The sequence below is a fragment of the Corapipo altera genome, unplaced genomic scaffold, assembly GCF_003945725.1.
Source record: "Corapipo altera isolate COAL_440 unplaced genomic scaffold, ASM394572v1 0, whole genome shotgun sequence".
Taxonomy (NCBI): Eukaryota; Metazoa; Chordata; class Aves; order Passeriformes; family Pipridae; genus Corapipo; species Corapipo altera.
In genome coordinates this window covers 54,331,042-54,347,850 of record NW_020884872.1, presented here as the reverse complement: position 1 = coordinate 54,347,850, position 16,809 = coordinate 54,331,042, and the positions used below count along the sequence as shown (strand labels likewise).

Below are 16,809 nucleotides of genomic sequence, written 5' to 3'. Positions count from 1 at the left end.
GGTCCTGCCCCTCCTGCTGCTATAGGTGCTAGTGAGGATGACACTGAGAGTCTAATTCAGCCCATGTGGTTAGTCTCGAAGGAAAGAGTGTTCAAGGGAATGCTGGTCAGCAGACAGCATTGACTCCTCTGCAAGCATGGCAGAGCAACTGCTTCAGCTTGGGCCACAGGGAATGTGTGTCTGTGGTTAGGAAAGGAGGGTCAAAGGTGGGGATTCAGCATTGATTTGTTGTGGATTTACAAAAGGTGAAGGGGAAAAATGTTTTAGGTTAAAGGTAGAAAAGATAATCCAGGAGCTGCAATCTACATTGTAGGAGGATGAAAACAACAAGAGGCAGGTACAGATGAGGAACTGCAAGAAACTCTCTTGAGAAGAAGCTGAATTGTGCACCATGAAATGTAATGTTAACCAGAAATGTTCTAGAATTAGCAATTAAATGAAACCCAAACATGACTAACGCTCATCCCCTGTAACATGCTCATAACTAGATAAAATAAATAAATAGAAATGCTAAGAACCCATAAAACCCCCTAATCCTTAGTGGGTGTACTAGATAAGAAATGCTTGTCATGTCTTCAGGCACTCTGAAAAGGCATTAGACTAATAAGCACTCCGAATAGTGCTGAGATAGCCCATATTGTGAAGAGGAAACCCCCTCCCTCCACCCCCGTCAAACACACATATTTCTGTGTACATTCCAAAGCAATATTTAAAAAAGCTGCAGGAAAAATAGTCATGTCTTTAATTTATGTATAAGTGGATTTGAGTATTCTTTTCTAGAAAACCTGAGCCAATATTGTGAAATGCCCAGCAGTTTGCTGCTCTCTTTAAAAATGGATATTTATTTGGCTTTTATAAAGTGAACTCTGTCCAAAGGATTTACTTAAACATTTATGTATTTAATTGGGCTTTTTTTCTTCAGTCAAATGAAAGTGGTTGTACAACTCCATCTCTGACAAAGAGGAGTTATTCTTCAACTGAAGATACCCTGCCAAGGACAACCTCATTTGTTGATTAAATGACATTCAACAGATGAGCTGTTTTGCTAATGGGAACGGGGAATAACCTCCATAAATAGACAGATGGAGACTGGCACACCTGTAGAGGGGTTCGCTCCCAGCTCTTCTCTAGCAATCTGGTTTTACCATGCTGAAAAAAAGCATAGTGATAGATTAGACCTTTGACAAATGACCCCTTGCAAATCTTGTTGAGGAGTTAAGTTCATGATAGGTATCTGTTGTGTTCCTCTGCTTGTGGTTTCCAGCTTCCTACGCAACATGACCTCTGTGGAGGTCTTGGAGCCCTGCTTCGTATTGCAGCATTCCATCACAGGTCACAGATGGAGCAGAATTCCCAGTGAAACACTAGACTATGAACTGGAGCAATCTTCTACCACTGTTTTTAGGGTAGTAACTCCTAGAAATAGGGCAATTCAAATAAATGGGGGAAGAAAAAAGAGATTTTTATGTTTTAAAGCTGCACAGTTGCTTGCTCATTGACTGAGTCAAAATCCTCAGTCTAATTTGGCAACAGGCTAATGCCTGAGGTGGAGACTGGAGTGATAAGCGAGTAGTGCTCGAAGGGGCTGCCTTTCATTGAGGGTGGATCAAAATCATCTTAATCTCTTGCCACTGTGCAAAATGTTATTGTTATGTTGCATTATTTACATCCTGGAGTTGCCTGTGGGCCCTTTCAGGGCAGCACTGACATAGCACAGCAGTGCAAGAGATGCTGACTGAAGTGTGTGAAAGTGAGTCAGATCTACAAAATCCCCTCATCTACAAAAGGAATTAGCAGGTGATTTCCCAAAAGCAAGCGTCATTATAGCATATAATATAGCACACATTCAATTTCACTGAGCTAGAGGCACTAATATTTTTTTTTTTTCATTTCTAAATGTACCACCTAAGAATAACAACTGAAAAATTAGGGTTTTATCAGGAAATTTACCTAGACATAGATGACTTATGCCCTAGGAAATTTCATCTGGCTTCAAGCTGCCAATGCCCTGCCACCAGATTTAAGAAATGATATTGTGTACTTACCTTATTAACCTGAAAGAATGAAGACACTAAATTTAAGATAAAGTCCAATTTTTAAGTTGAACTACTTGGAAAACATTTTTTTTTCCTTTGAGGAAATACAGTGTCATTGGGCAGTCAGAACTCAGCTTGGATGATCAATGCTTCAGAATTTTTTATGACCTACCCTTTTTTGTGAGAGATTACTTTTTATGTCATCCGTCTCCTTACCTAGGACCTACTGGTTTTTATTCTGCTAGGTGATTTTTGTGCTCAGAAGCATTCTGAGCACAAACAGGGCTTGGTGTTTGCTATATGTGACTACCTTCAGAGCTCTGAGTTTCATGATGCTTTTCTTTGCTATTGCCAAAGTTCTATTCGGCAATAGCACAGGTTGCTCTGGCTGCCCAGAGAAGCTGCAGATGCCCCACCCCTGAAAGTGCTCAAGGCCAGGTTGATTGGCCCTTGAGTAACCTGGTCTAGTGGAAGGTGTCCCTGCCCATGAAAGGGGGGTTGGAACTAGATGGTCTTTAAGGTCCTTTCTAACCCAAACCAGTCATAGGATTCTTTGACTAAGACAGTGAAAATGACAGGTCTGGCATCAAGGAGTCAGGTGTGGCCATTGGCACACCATGTCCTGCCTACCCACTGGGCAGCTGCTACCTTAGCCTGCCCAAGATGTATTCTGTGCTTATTTGAGTTCATGTCACCCTTGTAAGACTGGGAACAGTCTCATGTCCTCTGTTTTCTGCAAATCCTTCTAGATCCTCTCTAGTTGTTTCACTTTCTCTGGCTGTCATGCTCTATCTCTCCCTGTCCTGGGCCCAGCTGCAACCAAAGCAAGAGCTCCAAATACACACCTTTGTTTGCTGTCTCTGGCAGTCCATCCATCTGTGAACTGCTATGAAAGGGCTCGCCTGGCCAAAGTGGCTGTCTAGAAAGCAACTTAAAAGCCTGGCTCCCATCCTGAACTAAACAAGCAGCTGAAATGGCCTGAAAACCTCTCAGAAACTTCTCTGTTGAGAGATATTTGTTTCCAAATATCATTGTTATTAAGGTTCCCCTTTGCCACTTTTAGAGGGCTTGAAATATCTTAAAGAGAACTGTTGACTTGATAATTACTTTTGCTGTAGAAATGTTAGAGTAAATGATCTTTAAAGCACTTTGAAAGCAAACCGTGCAGTTACTAAAACAGCGTAAACCCCCCACAGAAAGCAGTGGATATAAAAAAAGCTTTGTCAGCTAGTTAATTTGTCTTAGGTGACATCATTTTAACATCTGGCTGAGTGTTGCCATACAGTGCCAAAATAATCAAGGTAAGGATTTAGAGGGAAGGACAGTTAATTAGAATCCTATTAAAGGCAAAAGATTCAAAGATGTTTTTCTATGAGAAATCAATCTGAAAAAGACAGGCTTTTTGTTTTCAGGTCCTCTGCAAACAGCTCAGAGATTTTACCAGTTCATTCTTTTTGACTGTGGCTGAGCACAATCTTTACAAGCATACCTGAGGTGCAGCTACTGAGTTATTAGATAAATGAGTGAGTAAACTAGGTGTTAGTAAAGACAGTGTTCCATCAAGAAACATTTCCTCTTTCATGCTACCCAGATAGCTTCCATTCTTAAATCTTCATAAGCCTTTGGTGACTATATCAAGGTCCACATATATTTTAATGTAAGGGGGGACTATTTACAAGAGCATATAGTGACAGGACAAGGAGGAATGGCTTGAAAGAGAGTAGGTTTAAATATTAGGAAAAAAATTCTTTACTATGAGGGTGGTGGGACACTGGATCATGTTGCCCAGGGAAGTTGTGGATGTCCCATCCCTGTAAGATTTTAAGGTCAGGTTGGCTGGTCTGAGCAACCTGGTCAGTGGAAGATGTCATTGCCCATGGCAGGGGGGTTGGAACTATATGATATTTAAGGTCCCTTCCAACCCAGACCATACTATGATTCTGTAAAGCACTTACCTTTGTTGCCAGATTTGGATCATGGTCATGCAAGGACCCTCTGCAGTCAATAGACATCAGCATAAGCATCCAGAAAGGGACTCAGACCACCTGGTGCAAGTATTTGGTGCTCTTTATTATTCAAAAAGGGCAGCTGAACTGGTTGTTTGGAATCTCTTCATAGTTAAAAGGGAGAAAAATAGGTGCTACTTGAACAAAGTTCACCTGCTGTACTTCAGATGTTTACCTTAAGAAGAAATGCAACACAATTTTATAAGTGACTTTTCCTCCTCCTTGTTTCTGGAGGGAATCTGAGATACTAGTCCAGGGTGGATGTCCAAAGAGAGGGGAAATTGATTTCAGTTCCCGCAACAGGTGAGATTTCTGCTGACTTCTTGCAGGAGGCTGAGAGAGCTCCTTATTAGCTGGACATAAACCATTTCCCCTTGGGAATTTGAGCATTGTAATTGACACAAGGTATTGGTTTCTCCTTCATTGTTCCATGATAAATACACACCTACAGCAAATTTGAGGTTTGAATAAGCAAAATTATGTGATCCTCAAAAGAAAGGAGGATTTGGTCATATGAGTGAGTGTCTGCATACAGCGGAACTAAAGAATTTCAAATTGGCATTTTTGTCCTACTTTTTTACACTTCAGAACTTTATGAAATTTTATGCGTTTAGTTACAGACCAATTATAAGTAAGCAAAATAGCTTGATCTGTACACACATAAAAAAATCATATTCCTTTGAAAAGCTAAATCCATTGAGAAAGTCAGATCCATGCAACAGACAAAGAAACCAGTTTCACCGAATGCATTATTTTGTATCAGTCTATTTGCCTTATATAGTGTTCTTTCTTTGTCTCACTTAACTACTTTAATCCTTTCTGGATGCATTCCAAGTTTCAGCTTCTTTTCATGCTTTTGTAGCTGATTTCACATGACGGTTTTTCATTGTAGCTGTGTCAAGAAAAAAATCTTCAGCTATTTAATTTATCATGGATTTTTTTCAAAATAATTGTGCCTTCATATTAATTAGCTGATTATCTTTTACATTCATTTATGGCTTTCATATTTCCGAATCCCTGTATATCCGTTAACATCACACTCTGCTTTCTTCTCTGATTTTTTTTCCAACATCCTGATTGATTATGCAAATTCACATTCTCTATAGTACTGGATCCCATGTGAAACCGTTAATTAGAATTCCTGCAAAACTTCTTGGAAATTTTGCAGGAATTGTAGTTTTTATTTTTGGAGGTATATAATTTGTATTCTACAGTCCAGCTAATTCTGAAATCTTTTTTCTTCATCTTGGAAAATAGGCTGTACTTAAGGTTAATTGATTAGAGTTTGGCAAATACTCTAGACTGCAAGCCCAGGGTAGTCTTAAAATTAACAACACAATTAACAGGTACAAATATTTAAGATACTAAATCATACAATTAACAGATTTGCAACCAAGACACTTTCATATTCAGGATATTTTTTCATAAGTGGCAATTATTGGTTATTTTAGATGAAACCATATGTTATTTCCAAGACCTTGGTAACTATATGTGATACTTATTTATAAGACATCATGAATAGAAATCCTGGTAAAATTCCGTTTTGGCAACTGGATCCTGGCACAGCTCCATGGTAGATCAAGCATCCACAGATTTTCTGTTGCCAAATTTCACTCACTTCCAAATTTTTCTTAATCTTTATTTACCTATATATTCAAGAGGAGGAGGGGAGCAAGGAGACACATATCATGGCCTCGAAGATTACATTAGAAATAAGAAAAAGGCATAGAAGTATTTTTCAGTAAGCCCATCAGTCACTGCGAAACCACTCCTCCACATTTTCTGATTTCTTTTGATTTAGTAAATATTGCGTTATGTTCTCTGGGACTCTTTTCTGTGAATCTTCTTTTGATAGTGTCCTCACTCAACATACTATTGTCCTCGGTCCTCAGGGACCACAATTTCTCTCAATCCTCTTAAAAAAAGAGAGGAGCGTAATGTTTCCACGCTTTCATTCTTTTATTTGCTTGGAAAATGGTCATCCATCCCTATAGCTGCAAAGTTCATTATTCTGTTACTTCAGTGTTCATCCTGGCACTCTTTTGCTGCCAATCCCAGTAAAACAAAGGTGAAAACAAAGTTCTTAATGGCCGACTATGAATTTACCTGATCCAACTTGGACAATCATGCTTCACTGAGCAACCCAAAGCTCCAATTATTTATGCTCTCTTAAGAAAAAAAAAGGATCCAGAATTAACAATATGCTGAAGTGCTGAAGCCACAGCTTCTCACTCCATACTGACCTGTCAGGTAAAGACTGATTTGTTAAAAGCACCAGTTCTGTGCAGAGAAGCAAGTTGCTGTGATGTGTGTCATCTCTATCAGATAGAAGAGCACTTCAGCTGCTGGGAATTTACTTTGGCATGAAACCAGATCTAGCCCATCTTATGAGCAAGAACATGTATGCATTCTTGCATGCATCTCCACATCCTCTATGGACGGGCACTCTTATATCTATATATATGTGTGTTCCCGTGCATCCTTAAGGAAAACAAAAGCTTTTGTGCCTTTGTGTGTGTGTCAAAAGTGACATGGTTTTGATAACTGCTTTAATTCTATCAAGTGTTTAGGTTGTCTTGATTTTCATTTTAGAGTTTTGACATTAAAAAAGAGGGAAATTGAATACTGGATTTCTAGTCTTTAATGTGACGGGCTCCATGAAAACTCTGCTCTACTTGATGGTTGAATTTTAGCTCCAGTTCTGCAAAGCTCTTAACCATTTATTTACTACTGAATACATGACTAGTCCTGCTGATGTCAGTGCAATAGTAATTCCTCAGCTCTGCTTTTTATAAAGCTTCTTGTTCCTTTTAAAATGAGTGGTGTATATCAATGTGAGGCAGAAGGCATTTTACGATTTAAACTGCAACTGTTACCCAATTATTGATAACCAACAATCTTTCTTTAGGATGCAGTAGACTAAAAAAGTCATACATGTGGTAAAATGAGAACACCAAAGCAGAGACGTTAACTCCAAAATATTTTTCTTCTTGTGTAATACAGGATTACAAAAGGGGTGGCATTGTTTCATTTTGACACGTGGCTGTGCAGTGTAGGCATTCATTGCAATGGCTACCCTTGAGATGGATTATCTTTGGCCTTATGCTTAACTACACTTGCAATGAAAAGCGTAGCTAAGTCTTATAACTCAGACACCTGCCCCGCTGCAGGCTCTTCTTCAGCACAACAGCTTGAAATTCTTTTCTGCTCAGCAGCATCCAAGTACAGATCAAGCTATTCTATCCAAGGCCTCCCATTGCTCTTGACACAGGCTGGAAATAATGGCCAGGTTTATTACTGCGTTATTATTGCTCCGAAGATCAGGCTCCCAGCTCTTTCATCCGTTCTTCTGCTATCCCATTCTTTCATTTGTTCATCTTGACCCAACTCACACTTGTGAACTACATTGCATTTGTTAGATCAAGAGGCTGCTGGCCTGCCGTGTCTCAGAGCATTAAGTAGGGCAGTGGTACTTTGGATAGATGGAGCGTGGTATACAGAAATAAATGTTATTCTCTTCAACCAAGAGTGAATTTGTATGTTGTGTCTGTTGAACACATCTCTGACACTGATTTAACAGTTCTTTTCTCTTAATATGTATCACATACACTGTCCCCCTCTCCCACTGCCAAGGCACAAAATTTGAAATTACACCATGCAAAAGGTTGCATTTACTTCATTCTATCCTGCTCAGGTTACAGCTTTGGGCAGTGCTCCCGGGTGAATCTCTTCTTTAAAGTAGTATTTTGACATTTATTTTCTCTACTTGGAAGCATCACGATGAGAAAGATTTACATTTTCAAGCTGCAACTACAATTCTCTAGTAGTTTTAGGAATAATTCACAATTTAAAAAGACCTATCAGATGGAGTCCATCTTATCATGAGAAATGCTGTAGCACATCCTACCCTAGTATAAATTGGATCATTTTCAAACAATCCAATGGGTTTAAACATCTGGTATATGCTTAAGTCTGGTTTTGAAACTCCCAACAGAAGCTATAGACTGTGCGTATACACAGGAAAAACAATGGATGGCCCAGAGACAGGTCTCTCCAAGTATTGCTGTGTTATTGGGCAAGTATCAGCATCAGTGACATTGCCAGATTCTTGGCAGCTCTCCAGGGTTGCTGATGGCCTTCTCTTGAGAAAGTCAGACTGTCTCTGTGGTCCTCTGTAAGGAAGCCAAGAATGCCATTGATCTACAGAGCATAACCAGATGACAAAACCAAGTAAATCTCTCTCTCTGCTCCAGCATATTAAGGAGAGCGGCTAATGAGCTCAAACCAAGGCTCAGACACAGCTCCTCAAGTCCTCTTGGTCATATCAGGGTCTTTGTTTCACTGGATGTTTTTTTTTTAAATAAAAATTTGTGAGGCTTATGAAGAAAAAGTGAAACAAGTACTATGCTTCCTGCTGTGGTGTCAACCTGAGATCTTCAAAGTGACCAGGAGCATTAGTGTTGCCTCCCATTAATGTCTCCTTACAAAGCTTGCCTGACAATATCCTGTAGACAGTCAATGACCATGCTGTCTGCTTTGAGGCATGCTAATGCCTTGGACATGTTAATATGAACAGACATCTTGTGTTTCTGGTGCCTAAGGCAGGAGTAGCTGAGTTGATAATTGCCTGAAACTGAAGCCTGGCCCTCAGGGATGCCATTGGGACAGAATATGGACATGTCACCTATTTCTAGATGGAAACTCTGTTGATACCTTTTATCCTCTGAGGGGAAGAGTAGTTTCTGATGCTTTTTCCAGAGGTTGGGAAGGAAGTGTTGCATTGCTGCTTGTGCCTTACTGAGAGAGCTCACTGTTCAAAGGGGGGTGATATCACCCATGGTGTCAACAAGACAGGGAGAACCTCAGTTTTGAGATGGGCTGAAATCCTGAGGAGTAGCAGCAGCCATCTCCATGCTTTTGGAGGTCTCTAAGAAAGCCTCCTTCTTGCTGCAGCCACTGTTTTCCTGATCTCCTTCCCTACTGCAGGCACAGTCATGCCTGGAAGGAGAGCAATCACTTTACAGTCCACCATGGGATTCCCCAGCACCATTCACTGGTGATGAGTTTGACTATATAAAGATACTGAGGCCATTAAATGGATTCAAAGGCATATTGTGGCACTGTTACACAGGTTAGATGGAAGATCAGTAAAGTTTCCAGCAATAGTGGTGACCTTGGATGGGGATAGGGAAATTTCTCTAATTGTTTTATTTCCAGACTCTATGATTCCATTCCCACAGCAGCACCCATGTGGGAGGTTGCTGCTTTGTGGACGGTCAGGATCGATGCCCGTGTGAACGAGTCCCCCGTATCCATGTCCCGGGTTACTGTCACTGAGCAGTTCACAGCCGCATCTGGTTTCAAGCCCTGTCACCACAATGGCAGAGCTTGAATTGTGCCCCACGTTCCCTGTCTGAGGTGGGCACACAAGTGGGGCAGAAAACTAGAAAAGTGTTTTCCTGGGTGGGCAGAAGGGAGGTTGGCGGCGGTGCTTCCTCCTCGGCTAACTCTGATCTGTGTTGCTCTGTTTCCCTTTTAGGGACCTGCCACATCGGCTGGGCCTACTACTGCACGGGCGGGGGTGCGGCGGCGGCCATGCTGCTGTGCACCTGGCTGGCCTGCTTCTCGGGCAAGAAGCAGAAGCAATACCCCTACTGAGCTGGCCCCGGGCGCGGGTGCTGCCAGGCACCTGAGGGGCTTGCCGATGTCTTCTGGATAACGATGATGAACAAGGAATTTTTAAGTGCTTTCTCTCTGGAGCGGGCCTTGGGCGGGGTGGCGGGTGGCCCCAGGATGGCAGGGAGGTAAAGGTGGTTTGAAGCCATCCAGTCTGGCTGGGCAGGGTTGGGCTTTCTCCCTTCAAGCCTGCTCATGGTCTGCTCCACAAAAATACAGGCAAGGAAAACTCCACTTATGCAAACAGTGAAATTCTGCATGCACCAATTAATTAACAGGTTGGTGAGGGGGCAGCGGTGCCTGGAAGCTGAGCTAGAGAATGGCAGCCCCAAAAGCACACACACACACACGCACAGATGTTGACCATGGCACAAAATGAGTAGAGAAGAAGCATTTTTTTTTGGTGTGGTTCTTCTTTCTTTTCCTTTCTTTCGTTTGTTTTTTTTTTTTTTTTTACTTCTCTTTGGTGGTTTAAAACTCAGTGTTGCAACACTTTTTAATCTATATATTAAATTTAATAAAAGGACCAATAAGCCACTTTATCAGTATTTTGTATAATCTCTACACATTTTTCTTGCCCAAACATTTAGCCACTGCTTATTCAGCCCTCTATAACTTTTATTAAGCCTCTATGTTTCCAGCATTATTGCAAAATGCAACATAATTACTTGGCACATGTAGCCTTCCTATAGTACTTTTATGAGATGCAGTAAATGGACGTTTTTCTGTCCATTGGAAGTTCAACTTAAGGTACTGTAGAGCTCTGTTGGTTATGTATGACTAACAGGAAACTTCTTCCAGGCATAGATTTCTGTTGCTGTTATGTTTAGCTCATTGATGTCGTATTGTGCTGTACCATGTTTATTATTTCAATATTCATTTTTGTAAAATATATATATAATATGTGCTATTTTATGTTTGTATTTGAAAAATCTCTGTAAATAAATTTTTCCTTGATCAATACTTGCAATGCGTGGTCATGTCAGTAGATGAAACAGTTCCTTCCCAGATTCCCAGTGGAAAAAAATTCTCAGAAATAGTCATAACTTTTATAGCCATGCTGTATCCTTTTACCCTGTAAAACACATACCTTTAGGGTTCAGTTACATTGCCTGAGGATAGACACCTGTTGGCACTGGAGGCATTCTGGCGTATCCCACATTTTTGCTTGCTGCTGTCAGGTGTCCTGAAGGACTTCAGTGACACCTTCCCATTTTGTCCTGGCTGCTGCAGACTCAGCATTTCACACAGCGCTGTATTATCCCTATTTATACAACTGAAATAAGCCTATACTGACTTCATAGCACCGACACTGATCAAATACCTACCAGGTGGTATTCCCTGCAGAGGACACTGGTACTGTATATACAAGGCTTAAAAAAACAAATCATTTGTTTTCTTTAAGTAAAACAATGTGAACTTAGAGCGTGGGAACTTGTAAGGGGTTTTCAATCATGACATTAACTGATGCTATTTCCTTTCAAATTTGTTTTTCTACTCTTTTTTCCTAATATGATATTTCTGTCATTTACTTTTAAGTCACTATCTGTGTTCCAGTTGCAGTTCTGCTGGCTAGTAACACTTGTAGCTGAACAAATCTGACACCATTCAGTTGCTTTGTACATTGCACTGGGCAGCTTTTTGGAGGAATGTGGAAATAGCAATGTCAGCTTACAGTGATCAATCCTGATATCACTCAACTGAATTTTATCAAGTTTCAATATAGGCTAAGCCCTATTTATTTGCTTTATGGTGCTGTGCAGTGAAAACAAAATTGTACTTTACCTCTCCCAGATTAGCCGATAATAGCCCTATCTCATCTGACTGCACTTCTGCTGAGAAGCACACCAACCATGCTGTGTGGACTTGCCTCCCTGCATGCTCTTCCAATGGCACCAGCAGCAGTGGGACATGGAGTTCTTCCCTATTGATTCCAGGTTTCAAGTCTCATCCCTTCTCTTGAGCACTCAGGACCATACCCAAACCCACTGTGGTAAGTCAGTAGCATTCCATATATCCTCACAGTAAGTAAGAATATACCTGTTAGGGTTGTGGATTGCTGCTTTATTAAAAACGAAGGAGATAAAAATGCAACTTTGACTGTGGATCCCCTGACCACAGTAAGATCTTTGTCAGGTGTGTCTCAATGGAAAAACGCTGCCTTTGCACAGTATGTTACTCTGGAAACATGCCTTTCCTTCCACTGAAACTGGTTTGCTACCAGGTTCCTGTGATTTGGCTATAAATATGTGTGTTATTATTCTGCATTTGGCTCTCTAAAGATTATATCCTGGACCATACATCACGGAGAACATTTTGACTTTTTTTAGATCTTCCTATGCTCAGGTTCAGGCTTAATTTATCATGACAAAGTGGAACTGTGCAATTAGTTCATGAAGAAAATTAGGGTTTTGTTGAAATGCAATACCATTATAGCATGACTGACTTTCTCAGAATTTGTATAAAATCTCCTTTTTTTAGTTTGGTCTTAAATAAAATGTCAATTTTTAATAATCAAGTCAGTGACATATGCTGCACCTGCTTTGTAGCTGTTTATCATATAGCCTTCAGCTGCTGTGATATGAATAAACCAATCACAATTTAATTAGGTTTTTCCATATTTGTGCATTTTTCTTCTGATATCCATTTTTCGCTAGAATGTAAATATCATTTATTATCATGGTTATCAAGCCTCACAGCTACAAACTCTAATAACTTCAAACTGGGCAAAAGATTCCTTTCAATTTCACAGTATGAAGTGTCAATGAAATATTTACAATATTTACCATGTTTAATTTTCCATTTATTTATTCTTGAAGATGAGGAGCTTGGCCTTGCATTTGTCAAAACAAAAGATGTAAGCTTGCACATGCTGCTAAGTCACTGAATTCTGTCCTTGCCAGTGCTGGCAATGGTATCCCAGGATCCTGTTAATAAATTTATCAAGCTGCATTTTAAAACTATTTAAGCAGTTTCCCCTAACAACTACATTGGGAAATTTATTGCAAAGTCTCATTCTTTGGGTGATTATACACTTTCTATGTTCTAGAGCACACAGTGTTCTGGAGCTTACTGTCAACACAGTCAGATGTCTTAGCCCACTCCCAACAAATGCTCTAGGAGCTGCAAGTTTCATCTGTCACTCCCAACTAATGCAGGAGCTATATATATAGAAACAAATCATATGGTCACAGACTACTGTTCATTATCATAAGCTATTTTAGGACCATAGGATAATTCAGGTGGGAAAGAACCTCAGGAAGTCTGTGGTCCAACCTCCTGCCCAAGGCAGGGTCAGTCATGAGGCTACAATAGGTTGCTTAAGAATTTCCCCCTGGTCTTGAAAACCTCCAAGGATGGAGATGAACAACACCCCTTGGCAGCTTGTGCCACTGCCTGACTGTCCTCATGGGGAATGAGTTTTCCTTGATCTCTTGTTTCAACTAATGTCCATTGTCTCATCCTCTCACCAAGAATCACTGAGAAAAGCTCACCTCCGTCTCCTGTCGCCTCCCCATAGGTACTGGGTGGCTGCTATTGGGTTATCGTGTCCCCCACCAGCCATCTTTTCGCCAGGTTGAACAAGCCCTGACTTTTGGCCTCCAGACCCCAGGTCCCCAGGTCCTTCCCACAGAGTTGCTCCCAGGTCAGGCAGCTCCTGACCTATGTCACTGCAGGGGCTTCTTCCTTCACATATGCAGGACTTGGCATTTGTCCTTGTTGAATTTCATAAGGTTCCTGTTGTTCCATTCCTCCAGATTCTCAGTGCCTATGGATGGCAGCTCTACACCTCAGTATATTGCCTGGTCCTCCCAGCTTGGTGTCATCTGAAAACTTGGTGTGAGCACAATCCTTCAGCTCTTAAGGTCACTGATGAAGCCATTACACAGGATGGGTTCCATGACAGACTTGTGATATTCCAGTCACTACAAGCATTCAGGTCCAACCAGGAGACACAACCCTGGTCATCTAACCAAGCTTTTACCCATCAGGTTGCCTAGCCATCCAGACCGTAATGTCCAAACTCAGTACAAAAGCACTGGGAGCCTGTGTCAAAAGACTTGCTAAAACCCATGCAAACAACAGCCACTGCTCTTCCCTCAGTCACAAATCCAGTGACACACCATGGTGGGTCAGGAACAGCTTGTTCTTAATAAATACAGTCTGACTGGAAATGTACTTCATATATAAGTTTGAGTGAGGCAAGTGGAGGTGGAAGAACTTGGTGCAACTCTATTTACATAAGTTTAATCTTTGGGAATGAGTTCAGGAGAACACATTTTGACTAGGAAATTCTCCCACCCCAACCCCAGAGAGCTGGGGACTTTCTTTGCCTATGCAGCATAGTGTGCAGTGCCAAGACTCTTGTCCTGAGCATTAACACAGTATTTTCTGAGAGATAAAATGCAAATTCTGTCATTCAAGCATTAAGTTGGGGAGAAGCTTTTCTGCATAAATATAAGGTATGTGCAGGCCCTGTCTGGAATTTGAGAGGGCATTATGCTATTTCTATCAAAAAAAGTCATTACTTTTCAAGACTTACATGTTAACGGGTTACTTGAATTTTTACTACATGATGTAGAGTTTACTCTCTTCACAAAATACAAATATATGTCTATGAAAAAACCCCCAACCTTTAAAAATGTTTTGAAATGAGTAGATAGCTCCTGAGGTGGTTTAACACCTCTATTTCCTTTTTCTTGAGAGAAAATCCAGAAATCAGTGGCAACTGCAATTTATCTGTCATTCATTTAAATAGTTGGTGAAAAATATCAAACTGAATGACAAGAGAGATAATCTGTGCATCAACATAAGCATTAATTTTGCTCTACATACTTAACCTTCCAGAGAGACAATGACAAAATTAGATATGTCTTTTTTTTAGAAGTGACATTTAAATGTAATCCCTTAAGCAGACAGGATTTTAAATATATGCTTTTGAGTATTAAGTGGTTTTATTATTATTCTTTAAATAGTGATGGATCAGAGAATATAAGGAAAATTTTGAAACAGTTTCAAGTTCACTTGTTTAAGCAACAGGAAGGATGGTTATTAGGTTAAATATAAATAGGTGTCCTTTTTTCACGTTCCTCACCAAGAAACAAAATATTCATTGAAATTTATATGCATATTTTAATTGAGTAAAGACTGACTCCTTTTGAGACCTTTCAGTCTGCTAGGAGTATCTGCTAAGAATATCAGTATGTTAGGGATATTCTATGTTATGCCAAGCATATTAAATTAAGTCATCACAAGGAAAATTAAAGGAATTCTGAAAGGAACATATGGCACAGCTTCATTAGACATATCTACACCACTAGGGTCCAGCACATTGCTGCCTGATTTCCTGGCTGACTGAAAGCAAATTAACTATAACTTACTCTGCTCTGAGCATCCTTCATCGCACAGGGATATCTTGTAACCCTCAAATAGCTCCTCAGCAGGCACTGTGGCCAGAACTGAGCATCACTAGATGTACAGTCATTTCTAAACTTGCATCAAGCATGATCGTCACCGCAGTGGCTGTAAATCATTTTGGCTTGTTGGATGGGAATGGTAAAGCAATGCTAGAGCACAAAAAAGCCCCATCTCACCTGAAGCATAAACCAAATGCAGGTCTATTTTAGTAGGCAGGAAGCTGATGCCTCACACTGTTCTTGGGAATGGGAGTAAAGCTTGCTGTCACCATTGTGTGAGACCCCTGTACCAGCCTCAACTCCAGGCCAGAAGCCAAGGTGTTCCACGTGCTCTATGTGCGTTTGAAAACTGAATGCAGACTTGTTCTTCATACATGAATGTTTTCATTCTCTTTTCATTGTCCAGGAGCTATCAGTAGCTTTGATTATCTTCACACCAGTCAGCAAAATCAATATTTAAGAGCACGTAATAAAGAAATAAAGTAGACTTGTTGGGCTTGTAGACAAAGTCATGCTGCAAAGCACTTCTGCTCCAGCTTGTCACCAAAGAACTGAACGTTTCATCAAGTAGTGGGCAGCCAATTCCTACACAGGACATCTGAGTGGGTGGTTTTCTACAAATTCCACTGCCTCTCAGCCCCATAATTTTATCCCGTTCCCTAAACCTCTGCCATGTGTTGCCACTTTTCAAAACCTTGAGCTTTTGAAAGCATGATAGCTGCTAAGAGAAAGCTAACAATTCACATGAATACTTTTTTTTTCTCTTAAGGATTTCAGTCATTTCAATAGGCTTGGATTGAACTCCATAACCCTGATCCAAAAACTGTAGGAACCTATGGCAAATAGTCCACTGACTTAAGTCAGGCACAGATTCAATGGGCAAAATGCCATAGCCATTTTTTATCTGGCTTTGTATTATGTTTTGGTAAACTGTCCATCTTTTTTCCTATGGAAAAAATACACAGACATGGACAAACACACATTTTATAAGCCAAAAAATCCCTATATATTTCTTGATTTTGTACTTATCTAAATGTTTCTTGTGATCTGAGAATTAACTAAAAGAAGATCCTACAAATGCCAGATTTATGTGGTACATAATATTGGCAATTAGTATTTATTTAGGAGTTATGTCTTCAAAGATCAGAAACTCCTAGTAAAATAATGGTTTGTATTTATTTTACAGATAAACAAACTGCTGGATTTGGATAATAAAGCACCTTTTTTGAAAAGCAAGTCAGCTGTGCATCCTTATCTTGCCTGTTCCAAAGGAACAAAATGAAAAGTGGATTAACTAACATAATGAACATTTCAAAGGATGTTAAGTAAAATCTGCTATATGGTGTAAAACCACAGTTCTTAGTTGATATTACCAGGCTGGGTGGGTCCAAAGGGACTCTACTGCCAGATGGAAAGGACAAAGAATAGAAAGTAGAAATGTAGCCATATACTTGGGGTTTACTGAGGACCCCACTACAGCGTGGTAGTAGATGCTCCACACCTATGACTCACTGTGGCTCAGTAACTCTCCATATGAAGCATTTGGATTATTTTCCTTTATAGTATACCACCAAAAGTGTCAGTGAGCTCTCTGTACAGCATCTAGGACAAATATTTCCCAACCTATCACTAGGGCCCCTAAGTCCTATCCTAAAGTAAAGTAACTCCAAGCAA

The 16,809-nt window shown here is 40.3% G+C and overlaps 1 protein-coding gene across 1 annotated transcript in view; it reads left to right on the top strand.

Moving 5' to 3' along the window:
- LHFPL6 (LHFPL tetraspan subfamily member 6) overlaps nt 1-10,688 on the top strand; it is a 138,530-nt gene extending 127,842 nt beyond the window's left edge. Inside the window, exon 4 of the mRNA XM_027647593.1 lies at nt 9,582-10,688. Within this exon, the coding sequence (XP_027503394.1) occupies nt 9,582-9,700 (119 nt within the window). The 3' untranslated portion in view covers nt 9,701-10,688. The remainder of the gene's footprint in view (nt 1-9,581) is intronic.
- The last annotated feature ends 6,121 nt before the right edge of the window (nt 10,689-16,809 follow it).